Source organism: Barbus barbus (genome assembly GCF_936440315.1).
Source record: "Barbus barbus genome assembly, chromosome: 31".
In the NCBI taxonomy this organism is placed as follows: Eukaryota; Metazoa; Chordata; class Actinopteri; order Cypriniformes; family Cyprinidae; genus Barbus; species Barbus barbus.
The window spans coordinates 22734883-22751887 of NC_136759.1; the positions used below are offsets into that span (position 1 = coordinate 22734883).

Here is a 17005-nt window from a genome sequence, read left to right on the forward strand (position 1 = left end):
CAGTGGTTCAGCCAATGGTATAAGTTTTGGGCAGGACTATCTATTTAGCTGACCAATGGCAGGCGAGAGGAGTTTTCGAGAAATATGTTTGAAAACAATCACTCTTTTTGCTAATTCTTTTCGATAACAATAGCGGCACAGAAATAACACACTTTACCTTTAATAACATAATTTCGGGCTACATGGAAAATAACCAGAAAACAGGAAATGAACACAAAACACTGAAATGATCGTATTTCAGGGAACAACATTGAAAATCATCATCCATCATCTCACACTCATCTATTCCTCCTCCTGACCTTCCCCAACCCCACAAAACAACCTGCTCTGCACTCTGACTGTGATATTAATAATAATATTAGCAGGAGGCAGCTCAGCACAGAGCAGATGATGTCTACGTACCACAATTTGGAGAAGCAGGAGCTGCCAGTAAGTGAATGCAGGTCTGGTGGAGTCCTGCAGGTCCCTGCATGGGGCACAATCTCTGTGTTTTACACCGCGTGCCTCCCGCTAGCTACTTTATTGCTCGTTGTCTGTCTTTAGGTTTTCATTAAATCACACTGGAGCAGCAATGGAGGAGTAACAGGAAATGAGACATGTACAGATACTTCCATTCATGTGCATTTATTCTGTTATTCATGCATCATTATTTCCATTAAAAAAAAAAAGTGCAAAATTAAGAAAATAAAAATAGTACGACCCGAAGTGTACACAGTTTGTTCAGAAAACAGAAGACTTGTGGTGATTATGTATAGACAATGAAAATAACATTATCACTGATATTAGATCCAGCTAATTTCAGTGACTTGTTTCAAACTGGTTGAGTTCTAAATAGTAGACATTATACCTAAAATGTGTTTTGATTGAATAAAAGGAATAGTAAAAAAAAAATTCTACTTTGAAAAAAAATTGAAAATATTTAAAAAAATGAATTTGCTTTCACTGCTTTAATGTGGTTTTCAAATGCTAAGTTTGGTTCTTGCATGTCTAGTAACCAATCGCAACACATAACGTTCGAAAAATGCAGAACAGCACATGATACAGGAGTCATATAGACTTTTTTTCATGAAAGAAAAAAGATAGGTGAGTTTAAAAGGAAATGAGAGTAAATAAATGACAGAATTAAAATTTCTGGTGAACTATCCCTTTAAAATGTAGCATACTTTAGTTAAAAACCATAGCTGTGAACATATGTTTTGTATAGTGAGACTTTGGCAAAGGACACTTCCCCTGAGTGATTTTGCTTTTGGTATTTTCTGACACTTTCAGTTCCTTAATTTTCTCTGAAAAAGCTACTGAACATTCTTGTTTTGCACCAAAAAAACAAAAAAAACATTATTATGATCAACCATGACCCCAAAAAGAACTTCCCATCCACTCCCCAATAAAAACTATTTTTTTCAGTTAAGTACCAAGGAAGAAATCACTAACTTTAGCACACAGCAAACAGAAATATCCATGTTGTGTTTCTTACTGTCTTTCTTTCATTTCAGTGATCTTGATTCCATATCACTGGGTAGATGCTGCCTGTTTGATCCACTGCTTGAAGTAGCGTAATTCTAGCGCCCGTGTTTTGATAACCGACTCTGGGTCAAACTCGTTGTTGTAGCGCAGATCGAGGTGGTGAGCACCTCCATCGATCATAATGGCAACCAGATATTCTGAAAGACTTCTGGTCACTCCACCACTCATCCATGGATCAAGATTTCCATTACTGAAAAAGAAGACACATCTTTAGGTCTCATAGTATCACCAAACATATCATATATACCCCAACTAGAACATGTAAATGAAATGTTTCAATTATAGTATAAAATATTTAATAGCGCTGTTCTAAAACCTAGTCAGCTGAAAATTTAGAATGCCTTTAAATCTCTAAAATACCTTCTGATGCCCAACTTTAGGGGCAGCATCCATGTAGGCTATGCTTTAATGAGAATGCGCATTACAGCAAGATACAAAAACAAGAGGTCCTACCTGAAGATGATGTTGCTGTGAGCACTTATGTTTCTCCCACCGTACACAATTTCTGCCCAGTCTTCCCGTGGCCGCACTCCAAACTGGTTGTAGCACTCGTCGGAGAAGGCCTGGAAGTTCCATGGCTGTGGCTCAAACATGTCAGCAACGCCGTCTGTGCACATTGGCATTACCATCTCTGTACAGCTCTGCAAATATTACACCACATCATAGGGTGTTAAACAACAATAGTAATACCCGCATAGTACATAAAAAATGACAAAGGCACCACAAAGGTATCATAAAGTTGTGCTACAATAGCTTTGTAAGAAAAACAGACCAAAGACCTCCAAGCAATTTTCTGTCAATAACAATTTCAATTTTGGTCTGCGCTACGGTGGCCCAGTAGTGCACAACACAACAAAATCTCCACAACACAACTGAAACAAACCGCAACACAATGAAATTGGCACAACACAATGGAAACAAGCTACAACACGGCAAAATTAGCACGACACAATGAAATTAGTCCAATGCGTTGTGTTGTGCACTACTGGGCCAATTTGACATTTAAATTTTGGAATACAGTGCAAAAAACCTTTCATAGTGCTTTTTGTTCCACTGCTTCCTTCCATAATTAATTTCTATGTATGGAAAACAACAACATCATAATTCTTCAACATGTAAATCAAAATAAAACAGAATGCAATGACCTATATTAATAAATGTGGCCATATCAAGTTAAACTGGCAAACATTTTAATATTTTACCTGGTAGCACCAACCAAGCAAGCCCAGATTCCCAGTAGCGGTTTGTGAGGTGTTGAGACAGACTGCATCTCCCGTGTAATTGTAGTACACCCTTACGGCTTGAGAGATACCATTCAACAGCTGTTTGTCTGATACGCCGGTATTAAAATGAAGATTTTTGCAGACCACCTGAGAATCAGAAAAACACATGTAAATCACAGAGCATACAGCTGGCTTTATGTTCAGAGAGATGACAAGGGTTCTGCTTTATTGCATAACAAAGGCACAAATTACAATTTCGATCTTCAAACAAGCAAAGCTTTATCTGTATGAAGATGTTGCATATGTTCCAGTTCTTTCAAAACAATCTTTCTGTGAAATCCCCCATGCAGCTTTTTTTGTAGAATCATCTGATTCGCATGTGAAATTGAGTGGAATTTATCACAGTCAAGCTGGAACAAAGTAAGAATGTTTAAAAGACAAAGAAACCTTGACAAACATATCAAGCTATGCAGTTATCTATGGAAAATGGCTCCACATAAATAGGATTGGACCTCAGTCATGCAATAATGCAAATATTTGTTGCACTGTCAGTACTGCCAAAAGGGGCATTATTAAAGAGAATTAATGTAGGCATGAACAGAAAATTGGGATACACTTTATTTTACGGTGTCCATGTAATTATATATTTAAGTACTGAGTAATATTAAAAGTCGTGACGTATTGTCAAGTATGGTGACCCATACTCGAAATTGGTGCTCTGCGTTTAACCCATCCAAGTGCACACACACAGCAGTGAGTAGTGAACAAATGCACACACACACACACCGTGAACACACACACACACCGTGAACACACACCCGGAGCAGTGGGCAGCCATGCTGCGGCGCCCGGGGAGCAATTGGGGGTTCGGTGCCTTGCTCAAGGGCACCTCAGTTGTGGTATTGAGGGTGGAGAGAGCGCTGGACATTCACTCCCCCCACCTACAATCCCTGCCGGCCGGGGACTCGAACCCGCAACCTTTCGATTACGAGTCCGACTCTCTAACCATTAGGCCACGACTTTAATTAACTACATGTACTTACTATATGGTTGGGGTTAGGATTAGGGATACGTCTTAGGGTTACTTGCATGTAATTATGCATCATTTATTACTAACTACTGTGATGGTAAATAATTTTTATGTTTGCTAAACGATATATAAACTAGCTACCAGAATAATAACAAATTTGGTTTATTAGCTTAAACGTTCTAAGGTAACTCTATCGCCACCTTAAGAACTGTTGTTTTTTATTGCAAATGGTAACTACATGTTCGCTAATTGTTCACGTCTTCATTTCAATACTTGCATGTAAAAAAAATTAAATAATTGGTCACACTTTATTTTAAGGTCCAGTTCTCGCTATTAACTACTAAGCCATTAACTATGACTTCTACCTCAGTAAACTCCTAATTTGCTTCTTATTAATAATTAGTAAGGTAGTTGTTAAGTTTAAGTATTGGGTAGAATTAGGGAAGTAGGATATGGTCATGCAGAATATGTGCCTTATGAGTATTAATAATCAGCCAATATGTGCATAATAGGCATGCTAATAAGCAACTAGTTAATAGTGAGAATTGGTCCCTATTCTAAAGTGTAACCAAAAATTCTGGTCATAGTGTGAAGCTGCTGTTGCCAAGACGAAGTTTGAAACTTCTAGCATATCTTTGGTTCTGCCAATGTTTGCTTCTCAGAATACTCAAACTAACAATAAGTGCTATTGAATGACTTGAGGTGCGAACATATTAGCAATTCTTTTGCTAAATTTCACAGTAACTGCATTCCGTTCTCAATAAGCTTTTTTTATTGGTAAATGCAACAAATTCTCATGAACAACATGAATCCTTTGTGAAATGTTCTACAATATGGATGCTTAGTGACCTTAAAGACAATTCACATAGAAAGACAAAACATGTTTTAGAGCTTATGAAATCAGTCCACAAAGTAACAAGTTTCCTGCTGATTCCTACTGATGTGTTTTCAAACTAAATTTCGCTGTGCAACGGTAAAGGAACACAATTTTACTCATAGATATCGCTACACATTAAACTGGGATAGTAGAATTTATTTTAAAATCGCAACACACATCACCCATAATGGGATGATATCTGTCATGTCTGACTTTGAGTGGGTTTGAGAAGCTTGTTGCTAACCTTTTCTTCCGAGATGGTGGTCTGCGCGTGAGATAAGCTACACGCATGTCTGAGCAGAGATTTATACTTTGACAAAACCAGCAGAGGCTGTCCAAAGCACCTTCTCTCTACTTTTCAGATGGGATTAGGCTTATACATTCATCTCCAGCAACACATTTCCCACTCCTAAGCCTTCAATACCCCCTTCTCTCAGTCACTCACATAATCACATTAGCTTTGTCATTAAAAAGCCTCCTCTTTGCACCCGCTGCCTAAACTGCTTTAACCACCCATAGGGGTTGCATACATTATCAGATTTGAGGGAGGAAAAGAAAACTACTCAAGAGTGAACCATCTGAGCTTTTGCAAAGTCTGCAAAGTCTCCATATTCATATGTGCTAGAAATAAAAAACAAAGGCGGCAATGTACCTAAAAGCTTCTAAATAAAATAACAAAATGATTAAACCATTTCATCAAAAATAAAGCTTTTGTGATTCAAATTTCACACTCTATCTCTGTTCGAAAACCTACTGAATTGGATAAGGTTAATCAATCGACTAATAGCTATTTAGGCATTGCTTTAGCAAACTAGTGTTCAGTCTGGCTTCATCTTGAATGTAATGCAGACTCTTCACGATTCATTGATTTTTATATTTATTTATTTTGCTCGTTTACTATCATCTTTCACTCTGAAATATGTCAAATATGGAGGTAAAATGTGTTGCGCATGGCAATACAGATTCATTTTAAAATGTTCTCTAGGTCAGCAGCTCACTAGCTTTAGGAGAAGAGCTTATATTACTTTCTTGTCATGCACACTAGGGCTCTTCATATTCATTTTCCTTTGCAGTGTCAGATAGATTCAATGAATGAAAATACAGATGCCTCAGGAGTCCTAACAATAAACATGTTTTCTGTCCACGCCACCCTCTAACCAAAACCGAACAAAACCCTGAACAAAAGCTCAATTCTGAGGGTGAAAGAAAACAGAAGCTTTATGAATATGAATGAGGCTATTTGCATACTGATATAAATGGGTACAACAACTGACTTGTTATCAGAGGCGAGTCAGCATTAATGAGGAAATCATTCAGCGAGAATGATTCATACCGACTAGCTGTGAAATCCAGCAGCTTAAGTAGAATTTTATTGTTAATGACTTTTGTTGTGTTTTACTCATTCATTATTCTTGTAAAGTGCGTCATACTTCATTCTAGATCACGTAATATTTTTTTCTTCATTTTTACCACTTCTGTCACAATACATAAATAATTCAAGTATCATGTAAACACTGTACCATGGTATATGAATTTGGTAATAATTCTTCAACATGATATATTTTAAATTATATTTGCACATGTATGCACCTGGCAGACATTTCCATCAGTGCTTTCAGGGTATGAACTTTATAAGAAGGTGTGTGCCACAGAATGTTCTGTAAGGGAAAGCTTGGAAGTGAACTTATCGTACCTTCACAGGCCAGGCTGGAAGTGGTTGGAGGAAGTTAGCTTCATATGGATAATCCACCATGGCCAAGTTCACCCAGGTTTCCTGCAGCCAAGCCTTGAAGCCATACACATCGTCTAGAGTCTTTAAAGGATTACACAGTCCAAACTCCTGAGACAGCCACTGCAGACCCTCACCTATAAAAGAAAAGCTGATCAAATTAGTCCAAGAAAACCCATAAGCTTCAAAAAGAGAGTTGGTACAAAACCAAAAAGAGTCACAAATGAACATGGCTTTAAAACAACTAGAACAAAATCCTTCAACAATCAGTGTTGGCTAGTAAAGGAGTACAGATAATCTGGACTACATAATAAATTGATCAAAATCAAGTCCTTGGAATTTATATACACATAATTAGATCACAGAGATTTTTTGTATTTATTTATTTATTACATTACCGACTTATTACCCATTTGTAGTTTAAATATTTCCCTTTTTTTTCTCATTCCATTCAGGTTTTTCGTTTAAAAAAATGACTAGACAATACATAATCATATTAAGTTTCCTAAATATGAAATAAAAGATTATATTGTTGATTTTCGTTTTAATTGTACCTTTTGTAATCAGTACCGCATCTTCCAAACATCATCAACAATATTATCTACACATGACATGATTACAAAAAAATCTTTTTAACAAGGGTAAAGCAGCATAGCTATCACATTCACCAACCTGTTGCTGAGACCCTGTCAATAGCCGCCCATGACCTCCTGATGTTGCTGCTACAGTTGGTGCCACTGATGGTGAAGTCATTGGTGACCACTTTGTAAAACTCTCCACACGGCACAATGAACTGCCAGATGGGAGCGGACGCAGCAAGAGCACTGAAAACACCAGAAGGTCACACTCACTGATCATTACATTTCACAGCAGAAAAATCAACCCATAATCATGAACTTCTCTGCTGCATTACATCACCTTCCTTAATTAAACACATGGTTACACATTACTGTTTACTGTTCCAGAATCCCATGGCACTCTAAACATAAGATATTATTCAGTTTCTAGGAATCATACTCCATTAAGTATGCATATGTATGCTGTACTTATGCATTTTTAAACTACACTAGCTGTGACCTTTAAGCACTTATTAAATGTTTGCAATATCATTTTGAGACTAATACACGCCAACCTGCCAAATGTGAGGGAAAATCAACCGTGGCAGGTAAAACATTTCTACTCGGCCAATTTGCGGATTATGATTTAGAGCAGGGGAGCCCAACCCTGTTCCTGGAGATCTAGCTTCCTGCAGAGTTCAGTTCCAACCCTGATCAAGCACACCTGTCTGCAATTCTCAAGTGCTCCTCCAGATCCTAATTAGTTGGTTCAGTTGTGTTTGATCAGTGTTAGAGCTGAACTCTGCAGGAAGGTTGATCTCCAGGAACATGGTTGATTTAGAGATTATGTCTCTCAAACAGAAGCCTCATTAAACATTAAAAAAGAAAATATATAAAGAATGTTGCACATGGGACGAGAATTGCCTCGTCTTTAAAGGGGTCATATGATGTTGCTAAAAATAACATTATTTTGTGTATTTGGTGTAATGCAGAGTGTTTATGCGGTTTAAGGTTCAAAAAACATTATTTTCCACATATTGTACATTATTGTTGCTCCTCTAAGCCCCGCCTTTCTGAAACGCGCCGATTTTTACAAAGCTGAGAAGCGAGGTGTGCTCTGATTGGCCAGCTATCCAGTGTGTTGTGATTGGCCGAATACCTCAAGCGTGAGATGGAAATGTTACGCCCCTTACCATATCGTGATGCCGTGTTCTGCCGCGACGACACAAAAACAATAAAACCCATTATAAACGAGGCGTTTGTTGCATCCAATAGTGGGGACATAATTACTGATTATAATGACTCATATGGTATTTTAAACATAACACCATGTCTGCATTTGTGATCGTAGAAAAGCCAAACAAGCACTACTCTACACTGCTCAAAACTCACATTTGAATCGTCAGTGGTAAATTCTTTAAATAAGAAAACGTACTTACAGGCTGCGAGTCAGATGCACCAGACTGTCCTTGCAAATTTGGAATTGCCCCACTTTCTAGAAACAGCCTTTGTGTATAGCTGGCAGGCTACTCCCAGGTTCAGGAAACAGTCCTCCGTAAAATACGCTGCACACACGCTAATATTTGGGTTGAACTGTTCTGGAACTGTTTTGCAAATCTTCCCACACCGTGACGTAGACATGTGGGGGCGTGTTTAAACGAGCCGTTTTAGGAGGGTGTGGTCGAGTCTTAACGTTTATAAAGAATATCTCTTTGGTTTTGATACTTTAGTCTTTGCATTTCAGGGATCTTATCTATGCACAAACAGCTTTTAACACTCCAAAGAGAAAGGAAAATTTGAAGTCGCATCATATGACCCCTTTAAATTTAAAGATGCATCATGCACCTCAGCACTCGGTGACCTCGCTCTGGAACTTTATATGGTCTTCTGCTTCATGGCTAAGTTGCTGCTGTTTTTTCTAAATGCTTTCACTTTACAATAATACCACTTACTGTTGACCACGGAATATCTAGCAGGGATAACATTTCACAAATTACTGCAAAGGTGGCCACATAATATCACAGTAACATGATTGAATACACTGAGCTACAAAGAACAACTTTTTTTCACAAATGTTTGTAAATGCAGACTGTATCTAGGTGCTTGATTTCATATACCTGTGGCAATAGGTCTAATTGAAAGATGATAAGAAATGTTGAGCAGCAAATCAGCATATTAGAATGATTTCTGAAGGAACATGTGACACTGAAGACTGGAGTAATGATGCTGAAAACTTAGCTCTGTCATAAAAGGACTAAAGTGCATTTTATGTTAAAATAAAAACAGTTATTTAAATTTGTAATAATTTGATAAAATTGTGTTTTTTGGTAAAAAAATAGTAGAATGTCATTTTAAGTATACATTTTAAACAAAGCATTTTTTATTCATATTTGCTGTTAATATTCTGGTAAACACAGGTAACATGAACAAACACTCACCCTACGACTACACTGGGATACTTCATCCTCAGCCAGGCCGCCAGCATCCCGCCGTAGGAGCCACCAATGGCGATGACTGAACTCTTCTGAGCTCCAGGCAGGGTTTTTTTCAGAGCTTTGATGAGCACTGCAAAGTCAGCTAAAGCCTGTTCTGAGGTCAGGTAGTTCAGATACTTTGCATTCTGTAGAAAAGGAAAGACAAGCCCAGAAGGTCAAGGACAGTGTTAGCTAAATGACCCTTACCGCTCGACATGAGCAGCAGTATGGACTCACGCTGTAAGACTCTTCGCCGAACGGCATGGACTCTCCATAGTAGCGATGTTCAGCAAAAACCAGCAAGGCTCCCAGCTCTTCTGCTACATCCCACATGAAACCCTTGGGAAAAAGAAGAGGTTGAGATATCGAGCTTCCATTTCGACTAAGGGTTAGCAGTATAGTAACTAAATCTTATACAAGATACTTTTCCTCTGGATGGCAAAATTTTAATTTTGTGTTTTTTTCATAATGCTATAAAGTTAATAATACTGATACCGATTATCTATGGACACTGTGTTTATTATTATCATCAGCTGTTAAAGGTGAAGCTCATCATTTCTGCAGCATCAAACAGAATAGAGTGCAACAACGCCGGTCTACTTTTTCACTGGCCTTGGTTTATCCCCATCCATTTTTCCTGCTTTTTGGCAAGGAAATCCACTGTTGAACATGATTATTTAAAAAAATAAGTTGAAATAATGCGATGGCTTTATCTACAAAAGCATATATTATCAATTAACAACTTTGAAGCTCACAGTAGGTCTATATTTGAAAGGTTTATAGATTATAATTCCAAAAAAAAAAAAATTATATATAGTAAAAAAATTATATATATTTTGTGGAGAAAATGAATGTGATTTTTACATTGTTTCATTAACAATGACTGTTTTCTTGTTGTTTAACTCAGTTAACAGACGTTTTGTTTTTTTCCAAAATCTCTATACCTATATAGAAGTTTTTTTCTGCCATTTCTTCCTTTTAAAGATTTTTTTTCTTAAATGCATATTTACAGTGTTGTTGCAGAACCATGTAATGTCTCCTTCATTGCCCGTGTAAAACAGGATTGGGCCTCCTTCCTTGTGCCAGTGCTGGTCATTAAGAAGATACCTCTGTTTGAATGTGCCATTCTCCAAAAAGCCAAAATGGTCAATCTGTAATAAAAGAAGTCTGATTAAGACAAAAAAAATAACTGCTTTTATTCATTTAATTTAATGTCAGTCTCATTTGGATAAATGTAACATTACAGTACACTTGCTCACTAATGAATCCTCTACAGTGTTGTCAGAAGAGTTCAAAAAATCACAATAATCCACAAGTAATCTATAGTCAAGTAAACATCTTTGTAACAAATCCATCAAGACACTTTAACTTTAAACCTTTGCTCCTAGCTGTTGTCCTCTCACATCAAAATCCAGCCACACATTTGTTTAGAACTCATTTGGATTGTTTTCATTTGTAAACTTGATCTTGCATATTTCTCCCCTGATTCAGACAAAATTACTTCCACCGGGGATATGGATAGAGCACTCGTATTTTAGCCAAAAGCAACAGTTTGAAGTTGGATTTAATGTTTTTTTGTATTATTACAAACACGCAGATTTTCACTTCACAAGACATTAATTGATGGACAGAGGATTATGATGATTGTGATGTTTTTTTATCAGCTATTTGGACTCTCATTCCGATGGCACCCATCCACTGCATTGGTGTGCAAGTGACTTAATCTGTTCCAATGAAGAAACAAACTCATTTACATATAACATATACATGACGGTAAGTAAATGTTCTGCAAATAAAAATTTTGGGGTGAACTATTCCTTTCTTAATGTTGTTCTGCTGCCGTTTCAACAATAAACAGTTATAATGTTGTTACATCTCGGTCTACACTTAACGTACAATAACGACACTACAGTCTTTATTTCTGGGTGTTCTCCTCAATCTTCTGGCCTTCAGCCATCTCGTATTGTTGAGCGTAAAACCTCAGAGCAGGATGGAGGGATAATTAGCCTCAATTTGTATTAAAATCTAGTGCCAGCGTCAGGGATGCCACATTAGTTCCGGTTTGAGCAGAATTGTAATATCCATTCACCCGGTCCAGGGGCTGTTCACTGTCTTCTACATTTCCATAAATTCTCCAAGTTTGAGGGAAGAAGTAAAAAGAATGTTAAAATTTGTTCCCAGAGCTGCGATGCTGCAGTTCTTAACAGCTCTCACTCTTCTGAATCCCACCCAACACTTAATAAAGAATGTTCTCTCTAGTGTTTTGTTTTTTTGGAAATACCCTCTTTCTCCTCCCGTTGGCAACAAAAGAGGCAGAAATTTTATGAGCCAGTGACAGCAAAAGGACTCAGAGTGCTCACAGTTACATTCATTCAACAGCAGTCAGAGCCTGGCTGCAGGTCAAATGAGTGTCAGCTATATTCACATGCTTTAGTGAGTTATTTTCTGTGTAAGCTGTAACATCTCAAGCTCTAGAAAATGGCCTTTTTACATCATTTATAAGCCTATTCATTTCCACTTAAAAAAAACTAAACATTTACAATATTTTAATCATAAAAGCACATGCATTTTCCTTGATAAAATATTTAATACTATTATTAATATAATAATAATACATAAATGATTCATAGTTTTTAAAAAATAGTTTACAATAAATGTACATGTATTTTATTTTTGAATATTAGTGTAAAAAGGTTATAAATAGCAGCATTTTCAGATATTTAATATTAAAATAAAATGATTCCAGTCAGGATTTTCTGACGAATAGAAAGAAAAGAACAGCACATATTTGAATTAGAAGTCTTTAGTGACATTCTCAAATGTCTTTTGTGTCACTCACTTTAGATTAATTTAACGCATCCTTGCTCAATAAAAATATTAATTACTTTAAAAAAAAGAAATAAAGAAATCTCAATGACCCTGAACTTTTGAACGGTAGTATAACTTCTTTATTATATATCCTTATTCTGTTGTGAATTACACATAAAATGAAGTCTTCTATATAATAATCTTTAAAAGGACTATGGCAGATTCGAGAACTGAATGTACTCCTATAACTTTAACACAAAACATCTGATTTTGGCTGCAGAGGTTAGATGAGTCACATTATGGACACCGGTTCAGAAATGCAGTGCCCTCTTCTGGTTGATACAGACTTTCAAAGCAAATGTACAACATGAGCCATCAATCAACTACCTGTTTCCAAGTGAAAATGAGGAAGTGTGTCACATAGCTTTTTTTTTTTTTTTACTTACATAATTATGTCTAAAATCTTTTTCATAAGCTCTTTTAAGGGGAACCTGATCTACAGGAAAGCTGAGAACATTTTCTAGCTGTAAAAACAACTTTTAAAACCCTAACACAAAAATATCCACGGGGTTGGAACAACAAATCAGTGGATGAATTTTCATGTTTGAACACAAACTGAAATTTTAAAGAACTTTCACACTGTTCCATTCCACCATTACAACAAATGTAGATAGCGAGCATGGGACTGCAGGCTTTATAAAAAAAATAAAATAAAAAAAAAATAAAAAAAAAAGGTAGTTTATATGTATCATGAATTTTATTTCAAATGTATGTAATTTACTTTCACTGTAAGGAAAAGAGCAGCATGGACATTCTTCCTATTATCTTTTGTGTTCCACAGAAAATGCAAGTCATATGGGTTTCTTCTACATTCATAACATTTGCTGAAGGTTGAACTTCTCTGTTTTACAGATATCTTTGTTCTATAGGGTACAAAACCTCTCCAAGTAAGCAACTGCCTAGCAACCATTTAGAGTACCCTAGAAACCACATAACACTACCCTAAAAAGCACATAGCACCCCTTAGCAAGCATATGGTAGCAAGTTTTGTACAAGAAAGAAGCACTTACAATGTTTTCATCATAAAAGTAAAAATCTAGTTTTAGGGGTATGCGTTATGTATTGTCTATGATCATTACAGAATTTTTGTTTTATCCATGTTCAAGCTGAAATTGAGCATCGTGTTACTTATTTAAAAAAAAAAAAAAACACACACTCTGCATGTTTTCACTGCGTTATATATCCTAGAATGCAGTTCTAACTATATGACTGCATTCAAAATATTAAATAGCCCCAATATAAGTGACCACGGACCACAAAAACAAAACCAGATTTGGTTGAATTCCATTGTTGTATGGTTTGTTAGGATCGGACAATATTTGGCCGAGATACAACTATTTGACAATGTTATCCAAATGAAGTTCTTAGCAATGCATATTACTAATCAAAAATATCCCAATGTTTTTTTGGCATAAAAGTAAAATCGATAATTTTGACCCATACAATGTATTGTTGGATATTGCTACAAATATACCTGTGCTACTTATGACTGGTTTTGTGCTCCAGGGTCACACATGAGGTTTTTGTTGTTTTATTTATATCATATATCTCATAGTTTCGCAACATCCCACTAGTGCCGTTTTCCCAAATGTGAGTGACTGCTAGTAAAGACTGCTCAGCAAGGCTTTGTCATCACAGGAATATGTTAAAATCGGAAAACTGTTATTTTAAAGTGTAATAATATTTCATAATATTACTGTTTTTACTGTATATTTATCAAATATATGCAGTCTGTCTGAGAACAAGAGACTTCTTTCAAAAACATCTTTAAAATGTAATTACTGCTAACTTTAGTGTATCAGTACTGAAGAAATCCCCCAAAAATATTGAGATTTCATTTTTTTGTCAACATCACACCCTATATTTTGTTTCACATTAGTGCTTTTTGTACGGTCTAATGAATTTGAAAATAGCTTTGCTCTTGGTTGCTTGTCAAACAGCGCTCTCCATTTCTCCATCCACAGCCAACAACAGATGCTGAAAGCATAACCCCTCGACAACTGTTCAGCCGCTCAACAAAGAGAATTAAAAAACGACAGACTACAGCTCAGCTCGAGCGGGAATGTAAAATCCTAGACCCATGTTACATTTCCTGTTGAGTCTCTACTGTGTAGATCCTCATTTTAACAGCCTCGTCTGTGCTGCTACGACGGAAGGCTACCGTTTAAGGCGTACTAAGTGCTGACAAGGACAAAACCAAGACAATGAGGAGCAAGAAAGCCAGGAAATGGCCCTAATCGGCTCAGAGGATGAGTTGAACAGACACCGAGAAACAATTGCCTTCACTCTGGCGCGTCCAGGTCAAGACGTAATTAGGTTCAGAGTACAGCCTAACAGGATGGTTTTTGTCTAAAACTAGACGCGGGGCTTTTCCTGTGTCAGCTTTTCCCACAGATAGCGAGCAAAAGATTAATTTCTAAGCCACTCTTCAGGCTAAGAATGACATTCAATGCTTCTGAGACTTAAAACAACTGCCAGCATCATACCACAATTTAAATAATTATGTATTTAAAAAAGACATTAGCCACTGTGCATATATTAGTCAAAGCATGTTAAACCTGACGCACACACAAAAACCAAAATCAAGGGACTTTCAAGATCTCACTTTCAGTTCAATAAAGTGAAAAACGGGCAGACTGCCAGCATCAAATGCTATGCATCTGCACACGGGCCCAAGCCCAGAGGGGCGAAAGGATCTGCTATTATTCTTTGGGGGCCACAAGGAAAAGGAAATTTCCTGCAGACACAATACAGAGCAGAACGGCACAGATTATTGGCACATTAAATAAAGGAAATCCATAACGGAAGCCCAGTTGTAAGTTAATGAGCAGCCACAACCAGATAAAACTGCTGTGGGTTGCAAAATAAGGCCTGGCAATGTGATCTATCACAAGACTTTCTGATTGACACAAGTTGATTGGAATGACAATGCTTTGCAACGGTGATCAATCACAACTGCAAACAAGCTGCTGTCACATAAGTTTCTGATTACAATATCAAGGTTAGAGAAGGATGTAATAGGTCCAACCACTATTCTTCAGATATTTACTCTTTTGTACATTATTGGTTACTGAATGCACTGATAAATTGCACTATTTAGTGGGTCGCATTTACTATGAAGTATTACCTGAAAACGTATTTTTTACAGTCATTCGTGTTCAAGTGAGAAACGTAGCATTTTAAGCGCTACTGTTTTGCAGAAAACAGTATGAAAACAGATGAAAATAATTTTTAGATCACAAGCAACTTTGTATAAATAAAATGGTTTAAACAATAATAATGCCAATGATAACGAGAACAAAACACTGTTAAAATAATTGTTGTTTATATGATATTATGCATATTTACTTCCATTTTAAGTTTGCAAAATAAGGCATATTATGATTTATTGTTGCAGTCTAAATTGTATTATTTTAGTCTGTTTGAGTTTTTTACTGTGTTAATGCTGAAATGAGATAAATTCATATTGGTTATCAGAGAATTACATCAAAAAATAAGTATATTGTTTGAAAAACACTATCAGTGATCTCTAATCAATGTAAACAAATTTATATCTTGACATGGATTTCTTATGGCCAAGAACAAACAGCCAGGTAAGAGAAGCAATGAAGTAAGACACTTACCTGTTGATCAAAATAGAAAGTTTTGTATGAGACAGAAGTGTGCTGAGAGTTGGTTTGGGCTGTGTGTCTGCCCAAGAGCTGTGGTTTGAGCCCCAGTGCATTACAGCTGAGGAGGAGGAGGAGGAGGAAGAGCAGAGCAGTGTTGAGCAGTCTCATGGCTGAATGAGTGAATCCCGTCACAGTGCATCTAAAAATATCAAGCCATGGATCATTTGCATACGAGGAACGAGGAAGGATGTCAAATGACTCGTAGATGCTCCATGACGCAAACATTTTACAACTACATTAAAAACTAAAGAGATGCGATGTACGCCCTAATATGTACACAATAGCTTTTAAGTTTTTATTTCTCACATTTCAGAAAATGATCATGCAGTAAGCTTGATAAATCTGTTCGTCATGTGCGAATAGTTATTAAAAGTGTCTATTTGTCTCTGTGCTCACTCAAAACGACACAACATGCTTCCGTATTGCAAAAACGTGATCACCGCGATGCCTCATGGGTATTGTAGTTTTTTTGTTATTCCTTATTTCTATTTATTTGTAGTAAAATCATAATAAATATATATGGTATCCTATAATTTATTTATTAGCATATTTGTCTATCTATATATGTTTAAAATGTTAATACATTATGTGTAGTGTGTGTAATATATATATATATATATATATATATATATATATATATATAAATGTGTGTGTGTGCCTGTGACCCTGGACCACAAAACCAGTCACAAGGGTCAATTTCAAATAAATAAGCTTTCCATTGATGTATGGTTTGTTAGGATCGGACAATATTTGGCTGAGATACAACTATTTGACAATCTGTAATCTGAGGGTGCAAAAAAAAAAAAAAAACTAAATATTGAGAAAATCGCCTTTAAAGTTGTCCAAATGAGGTTCTTAGCAATGCATATTACTAATCAACAATGAAGTTTTGATATATTTACAGTATGATCTTTTTTTAATGTCCTAATGATTTTTGGCATAAAAGAAAAATCAATAATTTTGACCCATAATAATATGTGTGTGTGTGATATATATATACATATACATACTACACTTAATGTATCAATATTTCAAAACAACACGTAGTTATT

At 36.3% G+C, this 17005-nt stretch overlaps 1 protein-coding gene across 2 annotated transcripts; it reads right to left on the reverse strand.

Moving 5' to 3' along the window:
- Positions 1-608: 608 nt before the first annotated feature.
- On the reverse strand, positions 609-16399 carry LOC306851818 (lysosomal Pro-X carboxypeptidase-like). 2 transcript variants are annotated; one of them, XM_079388268.1, is made up of 10 exons: positions 16260-16399; positions 15906-16092; positions 10425-10565; positions 9652-9753; positions 9379-9560; positions 7056-7207; positions 6348-6520; positions 2727-2894; positions 1978-2165; positions 609-1714 (listed from the first exon to the last, which is right to left on the reverse strand). In XM_079388268.1, exons 2-10 carry the CDS (start codon positions 16059-16061, stop codon positions 1510-1512), a joined length of 1467 nt encoding a protein of 488 aa, XP_079244394.1. In that variant the 5' UTR covers positions 16062-16092; positions 16260-16399; the 3' UTR covers positions 609-1509. The 2 variants fall into 2 exon arrangements, with proteins under 2 accessions (XP_079244394.1, XP_079244393.1); XM_079388267.1 differs by having other exon boundaries at positions 15906-16379.
- Positions 16400-17005: the final 606 nt, after the last annotated feature.